Source organism: Rutilus rutilus, assembly GCF_951802725.1.
Source record: "Rutilus rutilus genome assembly, chromosome: 5".
NCBI lineage: Eukaryota > Metazoa > Chordata > Actinopteri > Cypriniformes > Leuciscidae > Rutilus > Rutilus rutilus.
Window position 1 is genome coordinate 7,966,996 of NC_140213.1, and position 24,537 is coordinate 7,991,532.

General features: G+C 36.8%; 1 protein-coding gene across 3 annotated transcripts in view; it reads left to right on the forward strand.

Moving 5' to 3' along the window:
• Positions 1-24,537, forward strand: part of cntn5 (contactin 5) — a 312,302-nt gene that overhangs the window by 82,301 nt on the left and 205,464 nt on the right. For all 3 annotated transcript variants that reach the window (XM_084408898.1, XM_084408897.1, XM_084408899.1), the window contains one exon: positions 11,241-11,359. In XM_084408898.1, the coding sequence (XP_084265024.1) occupies positions 11,305-11,359 (55 nt within the window). In that variant the 5' untranslated portion in view covers positions 11,241-11,304. The remainder of the gene's footprint in view (positions 1-11,240; positions 11,360-24,537) is intronic.

Here is a 24,537-nt window from a genome sequence, read left to right on the forward strand (position 1 = left end):
GTGTGATTTTTCCCCTCAGCATTATGACTGATCTAGGCTGAAATTGGAGTTATGTTCCTCCTGTTTTTTCTTGTTAGTAGGAGGGAGAGAAAGACAGAGAATTTTCTATGAGAGGGCTCACTGCACACAGCCTGATGTGGAGCAGCCAAGTGCAATGAACTTTAGACAGGCCTGACGCAAGCCTACATTACTAAATATACGCAAGAGTACCACTCCCACAGGAGTTTATCACACACGCACACACACACACACACAGACAGCATCCTTTCTACTAAAGGAGTCACTCCAATGGAATGGAATGCTACTGAATGGAAGCATTTTGTCAAGCATGCAGTGCTATAAAACTTGGGGGATAAGGGTTTTATTTAAGTTTACAATGCACTATACAGCGCTGCTGCTGCTTATCAAATGAAAGCACATTTTAATTATTAAAAGAATACATGAGCTGCAATGAAAATTCTGTCATCATCTATTCATGCTCATGTCGTTCAAAACCTACATGATTTTCTTCAGTGGAACACAAAGGGAGATGTTTAGCATGTTCGTGCTGCTCTTTTTCATACAATGAAAGTGGATGGTGACCTGAGACTGTCCTGCTCGAAATCAGAATCTTATATCATACTTTATGTAAAATTATTCCATCATGTTAATGGTATATTTCACAATATATTTATATATATTTGCTAGATTTATATTTTGGCTGGAAGTTAAACACAAATGATGTGCATTGCATGCATTTCTTCATAATAATGCAGTCCTTTCCTTGACTAATACAGCAACTTTGATTCAACCAATTTCGTGAGTTTGGGGCTGACTAACTGTTTGGAAAAATTTTAGGGCATTGACACAATGTGCGTTCATGCTATTTCGAAATAACTGTAATTACGAGATTCTGGCTTGTAAAAAGCATTCATATCCTAATATGACTCATAATTACAACTTGTAAACTCGTAATTTTCTGACTTGTACCACGTGATCGCTGTACCATCTGACCACTGCAGATCTTTCTGGCTTTTATAGTGTTGCCATAGAAACTCATGATTCTGATTCCAAAGGCATGAACAGCTCCAAATAGAGCATCATAATTATAATAAGTAGTAGTAAATATGTAAATATGTTAATTACGACATGGCGTGAACGCAGCAACATATTTCATGAATCAATTCAATTCACAAGCTCTTGATTCGATTCAGCTCTGATTCATTTGGATATCATGTATAGTACATGTACATTTTTCTTAACTCCTTCCTTCGCTAGGGTTTTTTTTTTCTTTTTTTTTCAGAAAGATAGATTGATCAATTTCACAAAATGCATGGTCTCCAAAATATTTTACTGTTTCAATATCTAAACATGCAATACATCAAAAGAAAGAACAGAGCCTCTGCTTTAAAAAAAAAAATGTTTAATGCATTCTTTTTTTATCAACACTTCAAAATCAAAGTTTCTTAAAAAAGCAACATTTTGAGCAAAAAGCTAAGAAAATCGCATTTTTGTCAAATACTACGTCTAGATGGGATTCAGAACGATGATCAAAACATAGATGGAGTAGATCAAGTCTATCAACACCCCTAATGCTTGCACAGTCCTGTAGCTCGTCCTGGGTCGACATTTCATTCAGTGACATAGGCAGTTTTGATTTGTTTAATGTTGATAATCGTGTTATTTTACCTATGCTTATGCTTATTATGCTATCACTAGTTTCTGCTTCTTCTTAACATGTCTTTTGATTAAGAGATTCAGTACTCTTTCAGAAGATGTCATAGCGCCCCCCCTAGCGTATAACAGTGAAAACACGGAAAGCAGGAAATTTTCGTCCATGGCAGGGAAGCGTTTTCTCATAAATGACGGAAATTTCCATCAATGACAGGGCTATGATCAAGCTGACATTCTTGAAACAATTCTTAAAACAAGCTCTCAACTAATGCTGTAAACTATATGCAGGAAATGCTGCCAGTGGAAACATTAAGATTTTACATTAAGATTACCAACACAAATTAAATTGCTATTTATTTTTATATAATCATCACTCAAATAAAAACAGTTGTATACAGCCATTTAAATTACTCGCAAGGAAGTTTTGTTTACGTATCAACTAAAAACAGCATAGACTTAAAGACTGATTCTTGGAATTTAAGAACCGATATCGGTTCATCAAACTGAAGATCGATTCAAATCAATAAATCAATATCGTCAACCCAGCCCTACAATTTTTGCAATTCTGGGCTGCGTTTCTCAAAAGCATCATGAGCTAATCATAGAGACCATTGGTGGTAATGGTTCTACTTTGGCTACAATGCTTTTAGGAAACGCAGCCCTGGTTCCTGCTTTAATGACACTAACAGTATAGTGAGCTGTAATTTCTAAACTTGCAGAATTATTATTATTTTTAATTTTTTTTTATCAATAGAAAATGATTAATTGCATGATTCAATATTAAGTCATCATTTCCTGACACTCATGTTGTACCAAATCTGTGCTGTGTGACTCAATGAGAGAGCCAGATTTATGAATGAATTATTCAGAACAGTTTTGTGAATTGGAATTGATTTACTGGAAAGTCTGAATCAAATAACCCTTTTTAACCTTTGAACACGCCAAATTAATTAGGGTGAAAGGCACAATTTTCCAGTAGCACCTCACTGCAGTACACGAGATCCAGGGAGCAGAGTTGGATCCAGATCTAAGGGGTGGAGATTGGTAGGTTTAGGGGTGGGTTTAGGGATCAGGGGGTGGAGAAGATGGGTAGGTTTAGGCAGAGCCATAGAGAGAAAGAGTTGCGACACTCCCATAGACCTCCGTTGTAAATAATGGCGGCGCTTTTAACCGCCTACTTCCGGGATATGAAGAGCGGAATAGTTCCAAACACTGTCATTTTGGCGTTGGACCCCATTCACTTACATTGCTGCGCGTCGAGTTGTTCCAGAGTTAAGTTGTTGAAATATCGACCTCTTTTGAATTGTCAACTGTCTATTTTGTATCAGAGGCCCTTTGCGATGCTTATACTGGTCTTCATTTGTACATGCACAGCGTAATTATTTATATTTTATGTTAGTTGTTTCAACCAATTTTCAAGCACTGCCTGCTAACATAGCTAGTTAGCTAGCGCGACTTCGTCAGTTAAGAGTTCGGTAATGAATCGCTGCCACCTTTATAGCAACTTTTATTTAATTTAATTTTTTGGGATATACTAACTTTTCATTATGTTTTATTGTCTTGACTCTTGAGTGAGGTGGCTTGTGAGAACAATGCTGGACCTCTAGGATTGTTATGGCCATCACCAGTCCTGTCTGTTTCATGGATCACCTGCCCCTGGTTTTTGCTTTTCTTGTTCACACAAGCACACATTTTTGTTGTCTGTCATTGTTTAATAAAAATAGTTTATTTGAAAACCTTCATTTGTATCAGCAATGCTTAAATTCGTTTTTAATCTGTTATAGTTTTGATAATGTGTATGGCTTAATATTAAAATAATATTCTTAGTCTTAACATGATAATGTTTCACGTTGTGGTCCTGGGGTGGCCACTTTCATCAGAAGAAGTGAGCTAGCTTAAGCGAACTCTGAACGGACCGCCACGGCAGACCTCTTTGCGTGATCACGAAGGTAGGCTAATGGCTGGATCAAAATTTATAAGCAAAATCACGGGAATCAATAGCCTAATACAGCCCAGTTGTGCTAAAATAAATATCATGAGACGTCCATCATCAGATGAATGATATGGAAAAGTTAAGTTAGAGCCGCTAAAGCCAGTGCTACTACCCATGCGAACATGAACACTAGCTTTTCCCTCCAAAAATATAGCCTAAAACTTGTCTCCAAATGCAAAACTGACATTAACAAAATGCAATAACAGCTGAAAAAGTACTTGGGGTGTGTTTTATTTTATATTTACCGTTCAATAATGCAATCGCTGCTGTCTGTCCCATAGAAGAACATGACAGCCAGCGTATGTTTTGGAACTATTGGGGCTTACATGAACCACGTGACAGCCATAGCGGCGACATCAAAGAGTGTCGCAACTCTTTCTCTCTATGGCTCTGGGTTTAGGTATATGTAAGGTGGGAGGAGTTGGATCTGGATCCAACTCCTCCCCCTGGATTCCGTGTTCTGCAGTGAGGACCATCTCAGATTTTCAGCAATAATGTCTTAACCCTTTCACGCGCAAGTTTAAAATATTCTAACTGACCCCCCAGAGTGAGTTTTTTCAAGGTGACCGTTATTTTAGAACGTTCCCCCTTAATGTTTTAATCCTTTTTTATTCAAAATATTCACAACTTGCTTACCATGTCAACAACTATCTGATATTCCGATTCTCAAATACGTGTAAGGGAGTGTGCTTTGTCGTTTAAAGGGGTGGTTGATTATGATTTCACTTTTCTTTAGTTAGTGTGTAATGTTGCTGTTTGAGCATAAACAACATCTGCAAAGTCACGGCGCTCAAAGTTCAAAGCAAAGGGAGATATTTCCTTTTAAAGAAATTGCTTTTTAAAGACTACAACAAACGGCTGGTTGGGACTACAAAAGCTTTTTCCCCGATTAGTGACATCACAAACCCTACAATTTATATAAACCCCACCCCAGGGAATGCGATTTATAGATTATCATGACATAATATGCTAACCAATGGCTAGAAGATAACTACACATAAGCTACACAAATGCATCAACTAACCATTCAGAAATGTTGTCTACATGTTGTCACTTCTTCTTGAGTCTCTCCATCATTGCCTGACTCCGGTTTGAACATAAAAGGCTAAAGGTTTTTGAAATTTTCAGTACATGTCTGTGTGAGGTAAAAGGACACAAGCTGGTGAAGCTCCGCCCTCTGTGCTGGGAGCAGCAGCTCATTTGCATTTAAAGGAACAGACACAAAACGGTGCATTTTTGCACACCCTCAAAAAGTGACAATTTTAACATGCTATATAAAAATATCTGTGGGGTATTTTGAGCTAAAACTTCACATACATACTCTGGGGACATCAGAGACTTATTTTACATCTTGTGAAAAGGGCATTATACCAGCCCTTTAAAAACCTTTATAAATAATCTTGATCTTAATCTACAACGTTAGATGGGTGGCGCCATGCTTGTTTGCGCCGCAGTTCAGAGAGTCCTGGAAATCGTATTTACAGTGTGAAAATTCATGAGTTTCTCCCGAAATACATGTAAGAAAGTGGTCGGTGAACTGGGAGAAGAATAGAGTAAACTTTATAGTACTTAAACTATGTGTATCTGATATGAATAACACATGTAGGCAAATTATATTTGAATAGATTGTTATTGCTGCTTCCATAGACATCAGTGTGTATTTTACGAACTCCAAATGTATTGTTTTACTAGTGCTTATGTGTATTTAAAAGTCTGAAACCTAAATTAAACATTATGTGTTTGAAAACACTGCAAATAGTTGTGATATATGACAGTGCTGAGCGCGTCCATCACTAAAAGCACAGTTTGAATCTGGCAGTTGTGTCACGTCACTGTTCATTCTAAATCCCATATGTGGGACCGTACTTCCCTTACGAAAAAGAAGTATACTTCAAGTTCATTTTATGTAATGTTCAAGTATATTTTTAAGTATACATTATTCAGTAAGTATACTAATGTGAATATGTACTAGTAGTAAACTTGTAAGTACTATTTTAATACCGCTTGGGACTAAATTGGCCCACTTTTAGTATATAAAAGTATGTTTAAGTGTACTATAAGTGTAACAGTAGTAAACTTTAAGTGCACAACTAGTTCATAATTACGTTTCTCATTTGTACTGCAAGTGAACTTATGGGTATACTAGAAGTTTACTATTTTAATACTTGTAGCAATTTTTTTGTTTATGAAAGTACACTTTGAAGTATACTCTCAGTAAACTACTAGTTAAGTATTTTTATACTGCAAGTATACTTGCAAGTTTTATTTGAGTGTACTCTCAGTAAACTATTAGTTTAGTAGTTTTATACTACAAGTTTTCTTTAAGTGAACTTAACATTATACTTATAGTTTACTATTTGTATATTATTTTTGCACTTGCCGTAGGCCTATACCCCTATGTTCAAATGTTATTTTTTATACTTGAAAAATACCTTTAACTGTACTTTAATTTTAAAAACATTTTATTAGCTTCATGCATCCTTTTTTATCACTTGAATGTTGGTAAGTTTCATAAAGAAAGGCAACATTTTAAACAAGAAAGTTGAGAAAATCTCATTTTTGTCAAAGACTACACCTTGATCAGATTCAGAACGATGATCAAAACACAGATGGAGTAGATCGAGTCCAACACCCCCACAGCTTCACAGTCGTTTTCTCTTCATGTGTTACGCTTCATTTCATTTGGAAACATTAAGCAGTTTTGATTTTTGATAGCAATCTTCTATCACTTGTTTTAGAAAATGTTATATTTGGTTTTAATAATATTCCCTCAAATAAAAGGAAAGAGTACTATATTATACATTTAATTTTAAATTTAGCTAAATTCCATATACATAAATGTAAGTTCTAAAAATAAAAAAATAAAACCCTACCTTTGTTTTTGGTTCTTGAAAAAGAAATGCAAATATATATCAAGACTATCTTTCATTCCCACAATAAGAAACCAATTTAAATATTTGTATATAATGTTTAGCCTGGCTGTCTGGTTTTTTTTTTTTTTTTTTGTATATATTGCAGTTCTGACTGTACATTGACTATGTTTGTTTGAAGTGGAATAAAAAAAATAATAAAAAAAAAAATAATAATCTTCTATCACTTGTTTCAGCTTCTTCTCCTGTGTTTTGATCCGGAGATTCTGTACTACAAGATGTCATAGCGCCCCCTACGGTATAACAGTGAAAACGTGGATAGCTGGAAAATTCAGTCAATGAGTAAAGTAGAATTAAAGTAAATTCCTATACACTACCAGTGGACTAGCCTAAACAAAAATTCAGATACACATAATTAGAAACATATCTGTTTTATATCAATATTTTAATTAATATTTTCAAAAAATAATATTCAAAAAGAATCAAATAATCAAAAATATAATCAAAAATAATATATATATATATATATATATATATATATGATATTTTTTTTATCAATATTATTTATATTTAATAGGCTACTTGATCAAAAGAGTTAACACAACTACAAGCAAAGTATACTTTGAATACTTAATTATACTTTTAAGTATAGGCCAAATATACTTGGACTTTTCCATCAGTATAAGTCAAGTACACTTAAGTGTAATTTTAAGTATATTTCTGAGAAGTACTTAAAGTATATTTTTGAGAAGTATGTAAAATGTAGACTGAAAGTATACTTTCTTATTTTTAGTTGAAAAGAAGTACACTAGAACACTTGAATAAACTCATTATTATTATTGCTGTACAAGATCAGGTTCAGTTCCATGCTTATTTTATTTACTCTACTCGAAATCTTGTTACTATATAAACATGAACATGTTAGTTTATAAGACAGTGTGTAATATTATGTTTTTTTTTAAAAAGCATTTAATAAGCTACTCAATCAAAATAGTAAACAAAAGTACAAGCCAAGAATACTTGATCAACTCGATCAACAAGTATAGGCCATTAGACTTTTCTGTCGGTATAAGTCAAGTACACTTAGGTGCAATTTGAAGTATATTTCTGAGAAGTAAATACAAAGTAGACTGAAAGTATAATTTCTTATTTTTTTGTTTAAAAGATGTATACTAATAGCACACTTGAATAAACTTCTTTTTCGTAAGGGTCTCAGGGACACAGAACGTACTTTTGCACAAGCCCCTCCCACAACTGTTGACGGACACTGCCATATTAGCATAGACCTGCTCTGAGTCCAACATTGGAAAAATGTGTGTACTGTATACATGAAATCCAAACGAATTGGAACTGATTCGAATCAAGAGCTTGTGAATCGAACTGATTCATGAAATCTGTCGCTGCGTTCACGCAACAACACGTGACAAAACTGTGCACATGCTCGGAATCGGAATGACATGAGTGTGTGAGTAAATGATGACAGAGTTTTCTTTTCTTTTATTTCTTCTTTTTTTGCACTGAACTATTCCTGTAATGTGTAATGTGACCTTGTCAAAGGAAAAATCCAAACAATGAAAAACAGTTTCACATAGAGAAATAGCTGACAAACCGAAAGCACGCCATGTGGTGGCTTCCAAAAGGTTGGGCATATGGACACATTTTTTTACAGGCACTCCTGCAGAACGGTCTCATTGATATTGTTTTTGATTGGCAGGCCACGGCGCCATGAATATAAATAATGAGAATTGTTGGTTTACGCTACTCAGTCTCGGTCAGTCTGCACGTGTATGTGTGTGCGTGTGCACTGAGGTGAGGCGCAGGCAGGTGTTATTAGTAATGGATGGATAGAGGACTGAGAGAGAGACTGTGAGAGCTGGTCCTGTCTTTCCTCAGGCTCTCCACAGGACTCCATTAATTGCATCCAGTCTCAAAAATTAATATTTGTTTTTGTTGTTTTTCTAATGCAAAAAGGTTATTAAATAAACCTGCTGTAGCATGTGTGTGTGTGTTTGTTGTGATATGGGCAGCTGCTCGACCTTAAGATGTCTGACCGTACGTGTGTGTGTGTGTGTGTGTGTGTGTGTGTGTGTGTGTGTGTGTGTGTGTGTGTGTGTTTGATGTGGTTAGAGGACGGTGTGTCTGTTTTTCAGGCATCTGGCTGCTCTATCTTGCCTAAAGCAACATTCTCATCTGTGCTTTGATCATGGAGACTAATGCATACTCGTACACCACCACATCTCTCTCTCTCTCTCTCTCTCTCTCTCTCTCTCTCTCTCTCTCTCTCTCTCTCTCTCTCTCTCTCTCTCTCTCTCTCTCTCTCTGCTCAAATGTGAGTGTTGATTAAAGAGAAGGAGTGTAAATCTCTAGTTTTCACTTTATTAAAAAAGTACTGTGGCACTTTCATGGTTGAGCTGGGGTCAGAGTGAACTGATATGGCATTTGGATATAAAAGTATCATAGTAATATTTCTATGGCACTTAAAATATTTGTCAGCTTATATGGATTTTTGATGCTGATAGTATTTTTGATCATCCATCAAAATGGAATGATCTCAATTAAGTCATGCAGAAAATTGCAGAAATTAAATGGACATGAACATTTTATCACAATATTGACTTAAAATTCACTAAAACAAATGGAAACAGATGTTCATAATACACTGTGAAATCTAATTAGTTAGACTTACTTAAAGCATGAAACCGATTGCATTAAAAAAAATGAAAGGTGAAATAGGAATAGTATGTTGTGGTGGAACGGATCACAAAATTCACGATTCGGATCATTTACATTTTTTGAGCCACGGGTCGGATCATTTTTTTCCGGATCAGCAAAAAATATTAATAAATATATTTGGGGGGGGGGACTTTGCTTTTCATTTATTACTTAAAGCTCACTTGAAGTTCTTCAATACTATATCAAAAACTAGCGCACAGATAATGCGTGAGTCATGATTTTCACCTCTTTTTCTGCCTTTAAAATGGTTTGAATGTGTAAAAATTGGCAAGACAAAACACGTCCAAATTATAAACTTTCACTCTATGATGGTTACATTTAGCAGTTAATCCGCGAATCTCATGCGTGCCGAACCGTGGGGCCTGCTCCGTACGGATCACGGATAAACTGCGCTCCGTTCCACCCCTAGTATGTTGTGCTGATTGATGCTTAGTTAATATAGTTCACTTACTGGATAGTTCTAGTAACTGAATAACTGTAGAGAGTACTTTATAATTTACTTTTGATTTACTTTTGGCTTAGTATAGCTACCATTGTTGTTACAATTGTTATTTCAGTCAGGACCACTTTGCCAAGTATATAAATGTATTACAATTATAGCATACAGTTAGTGTTGGCGGTATGGTTCTGTTTTGGGCAAAACTCCTACGCCTGTCCATGCTGCTACGCCTGGACAGAGCGGGGAGAGCAGCAAGTCAAACCCCCCTAGGGTACTGAACAGTACCAGTAAATGCATACATATTACAAATCTCAATTACATGAGTTGTGAAAATACAAATACATGATAAAAGCTTGCAATGAATGACTGTACAAGAAAAAAACAAAAAGACAGAATGATTAAAGGTTCGGTTGGGTGGAGTTGGGGTTGGAGGAGGGAGTTTAATGCGAGCAGCGATGCTATGGAGGAAATGCCGAAGGAATGGGAGTTTATGTGCCGCTGTGATAGATGTCGACACTGGATTGGAACACGTCATGAACAGCTGGCTATCAGCTGATGCGAACTTGGCTGATGCGAACTAACGCGATGCTTGATGTTTTGCATGCTGAATGTTGAAGTCTGTGACTCAAGCATGGTCAGTGTTGCAAGATATTGTCACAAGTATAGCAGGATGATAGCAACCCGATTAAAAGTTTCACATGGTGTTTATGTGATCGCAGTACAATTTTAAAAGATCATTGTTCAACATGAAAAATAGGCTAGCTAATGCTTTTGTTAGAAGTTAGACCACCTTTTAAAAGAAACCTATTTATTAATTCCCTTCCTTTGAAACCAATAACTGGGATTTCTTGTTGTATTGCTGCATCAATAGGAAGAGAATTACAATAATATAAATGAAGTTTCAAGTGCCCAACCAAAGGGAACACTAATCACCATAATGGTGAGATCAAACAAAAAGATTTTAGGAAAATCAACATTCATTTATGCAGTCAGCTTATGTGATGTTGATAATTCAACATTCAAGAAGACCTGAAATGAGTGAATGCAACTAGAGAAAGATAACAGCAGAAGTGGAGGAAATGAGTGAAAAGTCTATTAAAAATTGACCCGCCTCAATCAATTAATCTTAACTTGGGTTTTCTGAGTAAACAATGCATAGTTTGTGAATAGTACAGATTACTAGATTTTTACAATTAAGACAAAGAAAAAAGGCTCCAAAAAAATAATAATTTATTTTTATGATTATTGTTCATTTCTGTTGATTTTTGCTGTGATATCTGTTTTTGTGAAATTTAACTTTACGGTGTTCTGAGAACTTTTCATGGTGTATTTTAATACCATGGCAGTTTAGTGAGGGTTCTGTTTGTTATTGCTGTGTTTCAGCTGGGTTTTCTCCAGAGCCGATACCTGATACTTCACGAACCATCAGGTTGAGCTCTCAGGACTGATTTATAGAGCAGCAGCAATTTCAGTTAAACTAACTTACCTCTTTCTTTCACTCTTACTCACACATTCACTTTGTTCCTCTCTGTTGTCCTCTCTGTTTTCATAGGCACTGCTTTAATGAAGAAACAGATCTACTAACAATCTCACTGAAGGGACCCTCCAGAACAAGTATGGGGTCACCATGGAAACCACTTCTCCTGCTGTCAGTTATCAGTGGCCTAGCAGGTATGAGTGTGGCGGTGTGATTATATCAAGATAAGAAACTGCCTTTTCTGAAAACAGCCTCCTCTTGCCTGTCTCTCTTTCTCTCAGAAACATTGACAAGAGCTGCCGTGAAACACTTTCTGGTATTTTTTTCTGGTATGGTTATTCAGGGCTTGTTAGTGTTCGACTGCCTTCGTATTCACATTATCTGCAGCTCTCATAACGCCGTTGAGGTATTGTCTTGAACTGTTAGCATGGTAATGGCTTGGTTAAGTAAACATCAGATAGCATAATTGATGTCTAAAATGTAGTCTTGAATGTGTAATGTTGTGCGTCTTTATCATATAGAGGAGCCCTGGGTGTCCAATTATTGAACAGATGTTTTAACAATACCAAGCTACGGCAAACAAGCTTGGTTGAGAGCTGAAATATTCCTATTAGCATGCTCATGTTTCACATGCCGTCTTTTGAAGGACCACTTTGTAGAGACGGCTTCTGTTCTGAAAAATGATAAAAGGAATTCTAAAGAGCAGAAAGTAGAATAACAATAATAAAAGTTGTGTGGCTACCCAAGCAATACTGTTGTCTAATTAAACTTGTTAAATTATTGACTTATTTATTGCTAAACGACTTTATACTTGTTTCACTCTTTAATTCTGTTCCACTAATCAGGGGTGTGTTTCCCGAAAGCATCGTTAGCCAACTATGGTCGCAAGTTCCGTCGTTATCAGCATAGTTCAACGAGTCAGTGTTTCCCGAAACCATCGTTCCAACTAACATTCGCAAACAGCATCGCAAAGTTGTGTAGTTGGAACGACAGCTCTCGACCTGTGGTTAGAAGCATAGTTTCTTGTTTGCATGACATGTGGACTTAATAAATCCTTATCTTAAGCAAAATAAGAAAGCTGACATTCATTACAATCTGTATCTTTTATTTAGAATACATACAAATGTCATTTACATCTTTTAGTTTGTCAAGAGATTTAAAGCACCGTTTTTGAAGAGTGCGCATGTGCGAACGTGCTCTACCACATAAGAACGAGACTATGATTGAATCTGGAAATAAAGCAAAATAACTGAGAAAAATGAGAAATAGTCCTCAGATGCCATGTTCGTAATTTATAGCAAACCATTTAGCATTAATTCGATCTCAAACAGATTCATTAAAGAAATGTATTACCCCACCACCTGCATTACATCATTTAACCAACGTGGTTAAACAACCAATTTGCGACAATACGGTTTCGGGAAACAGTCGTGACTAGCTAGTTGATTTCTTCAACGATGCATCGTACTATGGTAGTGAACCAGCGAGTTACGTCGTTGTACGGGAAACGCACCCCTGATCGGTCGAGCAACTTTCCAGTAATACTGATTAGAGAACCGAGACATTTCACCGTTGGAGTCACTCTGCTTGTCTGTGTTTTCTATACAGATCAACATGGTGGGGCAAAAAATAACAGAATACCTAGTTTTTTAGGATATTGTGTCTGAAATATCAGTTACTTAGATTTGTCATGAAATGGAAGCTTTGATAGTCTTTTCTTCCCTATTGTGGCGGTTATCTGAAGTAAACAGCTTCTCAAACAAGAAAAAAATTTAGGTCTTGAATTTGTCCATCGGGAATATTGGATCGTTGAATTGTTGTGGTTTGCGATTGGTCCATCTCATGTGAGTGAAAATCAGAGGAGAAGAGATGTCGCTGCAAGAGGGAGGGGAAGTAAATATATAAAATGAGCTTTGGAAGCATGTAAGTTATTTCAGTATCGAAACATTTATATTTTGGACAACATTACATTGTACTTAATTTATTATTTCAGATGCCTTTTTAAAGGACTACAATTGAAAAATGTATAGGCTATATTATATATAAAATTCAACCCGCCATAGTGTCTAGTAGAAGTGACTACATTCACACGCCACTGCTGAATATATATATATATTTATTACATGGCTTGGTTGAATTCTAATGTAGAATGCGGTCTGTTATTTCTTGATAACAGACCGCTGCTAAGTATAGCTCACTGTTGCCATGAAAAACAGAGCGTTGCTATGGACGCAGGATTCTAACCGTAGAGACGGAATGGACTATTTTCTTTAGCGAAAGCAATACAATCGTTTTTAAATCAATAAACTCCGCTTCGCGGTCGTCATCAGCCTTTCGGGGTTGTATTCGCTATAACAACCGCCTCACTCTACATTATCCCTTACATATACTGTATAATGCAACACGCAATAATTTACATGCAATACATACTGCAGTTTTGATTTCTGGTGACTGCAGTATGAGAATTGTTTATACTTAACTTATCATAAAAACAAAAGTGATGGTATTCTTTGTAAAATTTTGATTCTAAGCTTTCAAATGATACCATAAGATACCATATTGGGTGATACCATATAGGGAAGCCTATAAAAAGGACGTGCAAACATTATAACAAAGATTTTCGGACCCGGTGCAGGGTCTGTGGAATTTTTCAGGTGATACATTTCATTATAAATGTATTTAAGATAAACTTTTAAACCTCATTAAACAATTTAAAGAATTCTTAAAACAGACTATTTAATGAATGCCTTTGCGCACAGGGCTTTATGAAAGGCTGGACCTCAGTTCAAAGAGTTTTTTCTTTTCTTTTTTCTTTCTTTTTTTTGCAGTGCAGTGCAGTTGAACATCTGAAATAATCATCACTATTATATAATAATACATGTTCATTTAAAACTGAAAGTCTGAATTGCACTAAGTGTTTGTGGAGCCTGGTCACACAGTTTATATCACACAAACCCATATAACATCTGAGCAAAGAACAAATTGCACAAACACACACACACACACACACATGAAATCCCACAGATTTTCTTCATGTCATTTAATCAGTGTTGCACATTTCAAAAAAGTCATTCATGACATAGAACAGCATTTCTTTTATTATTTTTTATTTCAAATAATAAATAATTGTTCTCATGCTTGAGCAAATATTATAGCCTCACAGTCTACTGCCCACATAGGTAACTGCCTTCTAGGCAACATACTAACTGAATTGGAACCTCATAAGTGATTGATTCGGAACACTCTACATAGGCCCCGATCACACCTAACGCACGATCGCACGTCGGACGCTTTTTCCTCTCGGAGTTGCTTTTTTTTTCAACTGCAAAAATGCGAGGCGCAGCAGGCGCATAAACAGCGCGCAGAACGCTCACTGCCATAGGAAATCAATTGAAAAAAGGCGCCTTTCACTGCAAAAAACACGTCAGGTGTGATCGGGGCCATAGGCAGCAACTCCACAATGTGGAGTCATTGGTTTAGCAACATGTCAGCTGTCAAAATCTGCTATCAGTCAGTACCCCCATGAGCTTTACATGAGGAACACAATGTGTGGAAAAATACACTGACAGTAGATTTTGTCACCCTACTGTTAAAATGTTGCTAAGCTAATGACTTGATATAAGAGATGTTCTATTAACATGGGGTATTAATATGCCTAAGACTTTTGCACAGTACTGTATATACGAGACAGATATAAAAACGCTGAATTAAAATCAGATGATTTCCTATTCAATATAATGTGAGGGAATACCAATATGGCAGCACGGTGGCTTCACTTTTTATGATGTCATGAGCAATCCAGTCATTTATATAGATCAGTGGTAGAGTCGTAAACTGAATCCTACCTGTTGCAAAGTTGTCCTTGACTTCTCTAATAAAACATCCTTTTTTTTCTGGTGTAAACTCCAAAAATAGTGATCTACAGTTTTACGCTTATTGAAAGCTCCGGGGCTCAGTCAGTACTAGGTAGAAATATATTGAGTCATGAGCTCACTGATATGTCTGCTAATTTAACATAAAATTAAATGAATATACATAGCACCAGTTTCCAGCTGACCTGAACACTTGTGGCAGTAAAACGGGAACAGCCTGTATTTAATTTCATACCATACCATTCTGCAAACTAATACATTTTGATGCTTAGATCACATAATGTATTGTCCCATATATATGGCTTTTCTGATGTAGTAAACTTGCTCGGTAGCTCACCTGATACGGCATTGCACTTATGATCACGGGTACAAGTCCCATAAAACATGATAAAAGAGTTTCATGGAAGCATGAAAAAATGCCATGGTTGTTTCAGCAAAGTTATTTTAATCTCACATTTACCATTGTTAACAGTTTTGGTTAGGTTTAGGGCTGGGTTTACAGAGGTGGTACATTATTTCAAACAAGATAGAGCATTAACCCTTTATCACCACTGACATGACATTTCATTGCCGAGTGGCCGCAATACGTACAACAAATGTCAGATTCACGTTTTGAATAAAATTCCATGTGCATTTAACGCCACTCACTCGTCATTTCGCTTTGAAAGTTTGCAAGAAGCGATGTAACATCATGTTGCAGAAATGTTATCACGTTTTTCTAATGAAACGAGTCATTATCGACAGTCTCAGTTTGTTCGCCATTCTAGATGAATATTTTCACCAAATATGGACAAATTTCATTGTCGGGACAATTCTTAAATTCTGCTAGTTTTTTAAACAGAGCTTATGACACCTGTGACGATAATAGTGTGATACTTTGTGTTTAACAATTTATTTATTCCAATTGCAAAGGGACATAACTTGCATTGATGTCTATGATGTACAGAGTTTATATTATTCTGGTTTGTCAGATCTTTTTAGCTCCAGTATCAAACTCCCCTTAGCGCTTAATCTCAGTGAAAGGTTCAGCAGGTGACCGTCTTCCCCCGGGCCATGTCTGTCGCTGAATAAAAACACTAATGCTGGTGGGAACAAAGCGAGCGGGCACAGGAACACTCACTACGAAGTGATACCATCTGAGACTCCTGGTGTGCTTCAAAATGAAAATGTCGATTGGAGTTTGGAGAGACACAGAGATGGGGTGAGGGTTGAATAAGGGAAAGAGAAAAAGCCCTGCTAAGAGAGATGCCAACCTGCGAATGCTGGTGTTAGAGGTGCCTGTCAAATGTGAGACCTGCATGATAACTTTTCGGAGGTTGTGCTACTTATATTACGAACCTCAGGCACTACACAGTGCCGAAGGTGAAACATCTGTCCATTTTCACTTTTACTTTGTTTTTGCTAAACTAGCACTATTTTGAGTCATCTCAGGGTGATTCTATGTTTAGGGTGTGATTCCCAATGGCAGGATTCTTACTGTGTGATATTTAAGAAGTGAAAGATTTCTCCCTGCAAGGAAATCAAGCGAGCTGACTCCCTCCGCCCGTCTGGGCCATTTAGAATGGCATTTTGGTTTCCCCACAGGTAATTTCTGCATCCACACGTGACCTGCAATTGTAACTGCTATTTTCTGAGGGGTAAACATATGAATTGAGCCTGACTGTGGAGTAAAATTGGACTGATAATCCTTTGCCGGGACATTTTTTTTTCCCACTCTGCCTCTGGCAATCTGAGGTATGTGCAAAATGCATGACAATACTTCACAATCTCTTTACTCCAAGGCAAATAAGTAATTTGGTCTCTCCATGACCTGAATTGTTGCCCAACAGTCTTTGTGGCTATTCTAGTTTCTAGCAGGTAGATATTTATCCTCCACATGTCAGGGACAAACACAACAGCCTTATAGTAACTAGCTAAAGGTAGCAATGTTAGTGTGTGACAGTAGCTCAGCTTGTCAAAATAGTGTAGCTTTTTTAGTAACAAGCTACAATTTCACTGTAGCTTCCCCAACACCTTGCCTGTCCGGAAAGCTATATTGTAGCTTGTCAAGCTAGAAGCTACTCAAAATTTTTAGTAGTTCAACTAGAGTGTATGTAGCTACTGAGAGAGAGAGAGAGAGAGAGAGAAACCCATAGCTATACACTATCAGCTAGACATAAATAGTGGCTACATTGAAGCTATTTGGATGGGCAGTGGCATTTTGTAACTATCACATTATAAATACAAGTATGTAACTGAATAATTTAAAATGATGAAAAATGGGGATTAACAACACCATTATACCTGTCAAGTGTTTTTCTTCTTGGCTGTGCTTAACCCTCATTTGATAGGGAGGCACCAATCATGAACATTAAACTGGGTTTCACTCAATAACCAGGCCTCTGTTGCATCTTTGTCCTTTTTTATTTGTCTTCACTTTTTGCAGTCCAGATATTTACAGCACACAGATACTACAGCGCACAAACACAAGTGTCTTCTCCCGCCCGCACCTCAACGCCTCATCAGCGTGCAACAATCAACAAGTGACACTCGCAACAAAGTCTGATTAACGTGGCGATCTTACCGGCTGTCTGCTCAGTCTTTTGAATTGGTACCAGATTCCGCACAGCTTCAGGAAAGTATGATGAGAATGCCGCTTTCCTTTCTCGCGCTGCACTGGCGTTGTTGCCGGTTCTAGCTAACACATTGAATCGGAAATGCGGAAATGTCTTTTTCTGCTCGAGTGCACACAGGTGAGTGATAATTCGTTCCGCCTGACCGCTGACGAGAAGGGCCGTTCGCCGCGACAATACCTTTTGATTAGGGTCCCTGCTCGCGACCCTAGTGGACAAATACAAATTTATTCATATTTTTGAATAAAACTGGATTTGAACAAGGCTTTATCCATAAGTTTGTCTATATGCTAATATAGCACTAACTATATGCATAGAATTAAATGTAATTATGTTCCCTTTATAGTTAACAAATAGCAAATACTTCTGTTCAGGTCTTGGAGCTAGTGTAGTTGACTATGCCATCACTGACATGGACCCATCCTCCTTCAATGCATTCACTGTCAAACAGCAAACTCTGCTTTCTGACCATAACCAAACTAACATCTATATCAAAACACATCACACACCAGAACAAACCAGACTGGAAACCTGCCAAATGGATCAGGTCCAGCAAAGATACAGATGTGCTCCAGACAAATTTGACCATGCCCTCAGTTCTGAAGAACTAAAAAATCTAATAAATACATTTATTAATCAGAAATTCTAAACAACTAAAGATGGTGTTAATTCGGCTACAAATGAAATCAATTACATATTTAAAAAAAGCAGCACATAGAAGTGAATTGAAAAAGAAAGGGAAAAAATACACTAAAAATACAGTACACCTGAGCTGCAGACGGCGGTGCTCAAATTATTCAACATTGGACTTATTACCCCAATTCATAAGAGTGGAAATAAGTTGGACCCTTATAATTTCAGAGGCATTTGTGTGAGCAGTTATTTAGCAGTATTTTAAACAATAGAATTGTAAGCTTCCTTAACGAACGCAATGTCCTGAGCTCGAGTCAGATTGGCTTCATTCCAAAGCACAGAACTACCGACCACATTTACACCCTTCATACCCTAATCAATAAACACGTAAAACAGACCAAAAACAGAAAAATATTTGCATGCTTTGTCGATTTCAAAAAAGCATTTGATTCTATTTGGCACACTGGATTATATTACAAACTTTTACAAAGTGGTGTAGGGGGTAAAGTTTATGACAGTATAAAATCAATGTATTTGAACAACAAATGTGCAATACGAATTGGCAACAAACACACAGAATTCTTCACCCAGAAAAGAGGAGTGTGGCCTGTGGCCTGAGTCCAACGCTGTTCAACATCTACATTAATGAACTAGCGGTGCAGTTGGAACAGTCTGCGGGCCCTGAACTCACTCTACAGGACAGAAGCATCAAGCTCTTGCTGTATGCAGATGACCTGGTGACAACAGGGACTACAGCAGCACCTGGACCTGTTGGAGAACTACTGCCAGAACTGGGCCCTGGCAGTCAAGCTCACAAAGACAAACATTATGGTCTTTCAGAAAAAGCCCAGATGTCAGGAACACAGATATCAGTTCAGTCTAGGATGCACCGGCCTAGAGCACACGATGCAGTACACTTACCTCAGCCTGATCATCACTGCATCGGGGAGTTTCAGTATGGCAGTGAATGCTCTCAAATATAAAGCCGAAGAGCTCTATACACCATTAAGAAGAAATTCCAAAAAATTTAATTACCAATTCCAATCTGGTGTAAAATCTTTGATGGTGTAATTCAACCCATTGCGCTGCATGGAAGTGAGGTTTGGGGTCCACTCAGTGATCAGAGCTACACTAGATGGGACAGACATCCAACAGAAGCCCTACACACAGAATTCTGCAAAATTCTCCCTGGAAAAAGTCCCCTCAGTCAGCTGGTTCTGAGACTCACTAACCTGACTAACTCTACTAACACTAACCAGTCTCAGACCAGCACTGCTTCTCACACAAACAAAATAAACCAAATTATCAAACAGTCTAAAAATACATATCTGGAACATTGGGATCAGAGAGAGTGCGTGTGTGTGAGATCCTGAGCAAGTACAGGCTGAGTGAGTGAGTGAGTGAGTGTGTGTGTGAGTGTGTGAGAGAGAGAGAGAGAGAGAGAGAGAGAGAGAGAGAGAGAGAGAGAGAGAGAGAGAGAGAGAGAGAGAGAGAGAGAGAGAGAGAGAGAGAGAGAGAGAGAGAGAGAGAGAGAGAGAGAGAGAGAGAGAGAGAAATTGAAATTTTACAATCACTTTATTAAAAACAATTATCCTTTAACCATTCAACAATTAAATAAATTACATCAATTCTCTTACAAAAACAATTTGTCCATCAACAACTGAGCATAAAATGCTACAACACCACTGAATTTCAAAAACACTTATCGTACTCATTAATCTATGAAAATTAAAATCAATAAGAATTCTTGCTTTTACCATATTTCTAAAAACAAAAACAACATCTTGTCCTGACTTTTCTTCTATCTTATTTCTTCTAGTAATATAAATAGCATATTTGGCTTGTCCCACCATAAAATTAATAACATGACATTTTAACTTTTGTTTAGAACTATAACCAAAACCAAGAATAAAATCTTTCTTTGTAAAGCAAATATTAAAATAATCAAAAAGAACTTTTAACAGCTCAAAAAGAGGATCAAGCCGATTACAATCCATAAAACAATGAAATATGGTTTCCCTCTCCAAACAAAAAGGACATTTGTCGCTTACAGTGGGGTTTATAGTGGATACAAATGCATTCACAGCTATAGCTCCATGTAAAATTCGCCATTGTAGGTCACCAAGTTTTTTTGTTAATGGTGGTTTGTAAATTGCTCTCCATACAGGTTTAGTTTCATTGTTAATTCCTAACTTTTTCCTCCATACTGTATCTGTTTTCAAACTTAAATTGTGTTGATTAATAACTTTTACAATACATTTATACAAAGTTTTTCCTTCCACTGTACAAAAATCAATATATTCATTCATTTTAGTACATAACAGAGAGCAATTAAAAACATCCCCATCAATAGTGGGAAGAATTTCAATATCTGGAAAAAGATCTTTGTTATCAGGAACTAAAGTCCCCGCACCAAACTCCTCTAAAAGAGTCTTCTCTTCATCAGTTAAAACCATATTTAGTTTATCAAGATACTTCTTAGCAAACCGTACTGATCGAACCCCTAAAAGGGTAACAATTTGTTCAGGTCTTTTCAGGTCATATCCTGATACATTAATAATATATTTTAACTTAAAGATCCTTTTACTCCATAACAAATCAGTTAATCCAGGAAAATCAGGCCCAGAAACATCAAACCGAGCTCCAAAAATAAGCGGCTCTTCCAACAACCAATGAAGAGAAATTGCCGGTTCCATCCACCGATTTTGAAAAAGACCCCACACTTTAAACAAACCTTGATAGAAAACAGGAATTCCAGTTAAATTCAATTTTCTATAATCCATTAAAAACAATGTTAAATCCATGTCCATATTGCCCACTCTCCTCAAGATGCTTAATGCCAGTGGTCTCCATGCAAGTGTATAAGGTCCCATTAAAATCTTCTGTATGAATTGGAGACGGTAAGTGGCTCTTCTGCTTACGAGGTTTACTAGTCCTTGCCCTCCATCCTCCTTAGGCAAATACAAAATGCTTTGAGTAGTCCAATGATAATTGTCCCAAAAAAAGTTCACCAGTTCTCTTTGAATGTCCGCAAGAAGCGTATTTGGAGGGTCCACACAAGCAAATTTATGCCACAAAGATGATGCCACAAGATTATTAATAACAAGAATACGCCCCCTATACGATACCTGGGGGAGTAGCCATTTCCATTTTTCGAATCGTCCTTTGATTTTCTCAAATAACCCTTCCCAGTTTTTTTTTTACGAAACTCTCATTCCCCAGATAAACACCAAGATATTTTAACCCTCCTCTTTTCCAACGTAAACCTCCAGGTAAAGTGGGAGGAACTCCACTCCAATTCCCCACTAATAGAGCTTCGCTTTTCCCCCAATTGACCTTAGCAGAAGAAATACATTTAAAATCATCAACAATTTTCCCCATCTTATCTACATCATCTTTTCCATTTACAAAAACAATAACATCATCAGCATAAGCAGACAAATATAAAGGATTATAACAATTGGGAAAAACTAGACCTTCTAAATGATCTCTTAACTTTTGAAGTAAAGGTTCAATAGCTAAGGTATATAACATTCCAGACATTGCACATCCTTGCCTAACTCCTCTCTGAACTTTAAATGGAGCACTCAAACCACCATTAATCTTAAGGACACTCTCAACGTTACAATACATAGTCTTAATCATTGATATAAAAGAAGAACTAAAACCAAAAGCTTCCAAAGTATTCCATAAAAACAGATGTTCAACTCTGTCAAAAGCTTTCTCTTGATCGAGAGAAATCAAGCCACAATTAATTCCAAATAATTTAGAAACATCCAAAACATCTCTAATTAAAGCAATATTATCAAAGATGGACCTGTTAGGAATGCAATAAGACTGGTCAGAATGAATCAATTGGCTTAAAACTTTACTAAGTCTTAAAGCCAACACTTTAGACAAAATTTTGTACTCTGAACATAAAAGTGAAACTGGGCGCCAATTGCTGATGCACTGAAGATCGCCTTTCTTAGGCAACAGCGTAATGACTGCTCTTCTGCAGCTTAGAGGCAATACTCCTCTTTTCAGACTGTCATTAAAAACTGCCAGCAAATCCTCTCCCATGATGGGCCATAGAGCTTTATAAAACTCGACAGTTAGCCCATCAATTCCTGGAGATTTACCATTTTCCATGGTCATCATGGCAGAATGCATCTCTTGCAATGACAAAGTCTGCTGTAGATCATTGTTGGACTCCTCATCCACCTTTGTCAGTCCATCCAAGAAATAATCAGCATCTGCATCCCACTCCACCAGTTCAGATTTATAAAGGTCAGAATAAAAACTAACCACACAGCTTCTTATATCAGCAGGCTCAGTCAATTCTTGCCCTGTAGCTGACCGTAAAGAATGCATTATTTTACTCTGACCTTTTTTCATTTCCAAATTAAAAAAGAATTTTGAAGGAGCATCCATTTGAGACACAGTTTCAAAACGCGAACGAACTAGAGCTCCTTGTGCTCTTATTCCCAACAGGTCTGCCAACACTGCTTTTTTCTTTTTCAATTCATCAATATGATTTTTACTATAATTTTTGGACGTTATTACATCCTGTAAAGCCCCAATTTCCGTTTCTAAATTTTCCATTGACTGAACTATGTCCCGAGTAACATTAAGAGTGTACTTTTGACAGAAATCTTTTATAAGGATTTTACTACAATCCCACCATTGTTGCAAAGAAGCATAACAAAGTTTTTGCTGTTTAATACTTTCCCAAAAAAAACTAAAACTTTCTATAAAATTGTTATCACTTAACAATGAATTATTAAAAATCCAATATGCACTTTTGCACTTAACACACTTAATAAAAACACTGCACAGAACTAAGTTATGATCGGAAAACCCCACTGGAATAATTTTACAAAATTTAAAAGAATTGCGTTGGTGCTGAGTACTATAAATTCTGTCAAGTCGTGCTAAAGAGATTAAGTGTTCAGTACTATGAGCCCAAGTATACTGTCTGACACCTTGATTCATACTTCTCCATATATCACATAAATCATGTGTTTCTATAAGTTGTATTAAAGATTTCTGAGAAGCAATACTTGGTTCTATATGATTTCTATCAAGCGCATTGACAGTACAATTAAAATCTCCGCCTATAAATAACAACTCTTCAGGCTTTAACCCTTTCAAAACAACATCTACTTTTTTAAGGAAAAGAACTCTTTCTGATCCTTTATTAGGTAAATATAAATTCATAAGTACCATAATCGTTTTCTCAAATTTAGCTTCAATTTTTAAAAACCGACCTTCAATTATTTCATCTACTTCACAAGATAAAGGTAAAAAGTTTTTTGAGAATAGAACAGCAACCCCCCCACTAATAGAGGATTTGTGACTTAAAACAATCTGCCCATCCCATTCTTTTCTCCAATCTATCTCATTTTTAGAATCACTATGCGTCTCCTGCAGGAACACAATATCAATCTGTTTTTGTCTGATAAACTCAAAAAGCATCATTCTTTTATGACTATCTCTGGCACCATTTAAGTTTAGAGTGCCAATTTTAAAATTTGTCATTTTTTACCCATTGGCAAATTCATCATCCTTGATTTTTTTTTTAAGTTTGTTCACAATTTTCCTGAGACGATAAACCTCTACATCTTGAAAAGCTCCTTCTTTTGTTAAAAACCTCACATCATTTGTAAATTGTTTAAAATCAGGAAAAAAATCTTCGACTAGTACACCTTTCATTCCCTTTGTTTCTTGCAGAAATCTGCTAATGTCTTCAGCTTTATACAAACAACTCAAGTTTTCGCTTTGAGAAGTAAAAGACAAGTTAGAACACTGAGACAAATTTGAATCAGAGGAATTCCCATCACTGTCAGAACCCACATTCTCACTACCACCATCATCTCTCCTTACTTGTTTAAAAACCTTTCCACAGCTTTTTTTCTTTCTTTTAACTGGGATTTTGAAGACAGATCCCACTTCTGTCTCAAAATCAACCACATTGCCTTCAACATCCATTTCCTCATTGTCTGCTACACAAATGTTTTCAGATTGCTCAAACTGTTCATCAGACAGTTGAGAGGTGTCACTTTTACACGGTTTAGCAACATTCTCTGTTGTGCTAGACTCGATTCCATCAGCTACAACTAAACCCGACTCTTCTTCAGTGACTTCTGCGGTCGTACCGGCGCTCTCCGCGTCACCCGCGCTCTCCGCAGAAGAAACCGCAGAAACTACTTGTTCCGAGCTTGTGCTCGCACCCGCACTCTCGGTTCTATTCGGGCACTCTCGAACAAGATGTCC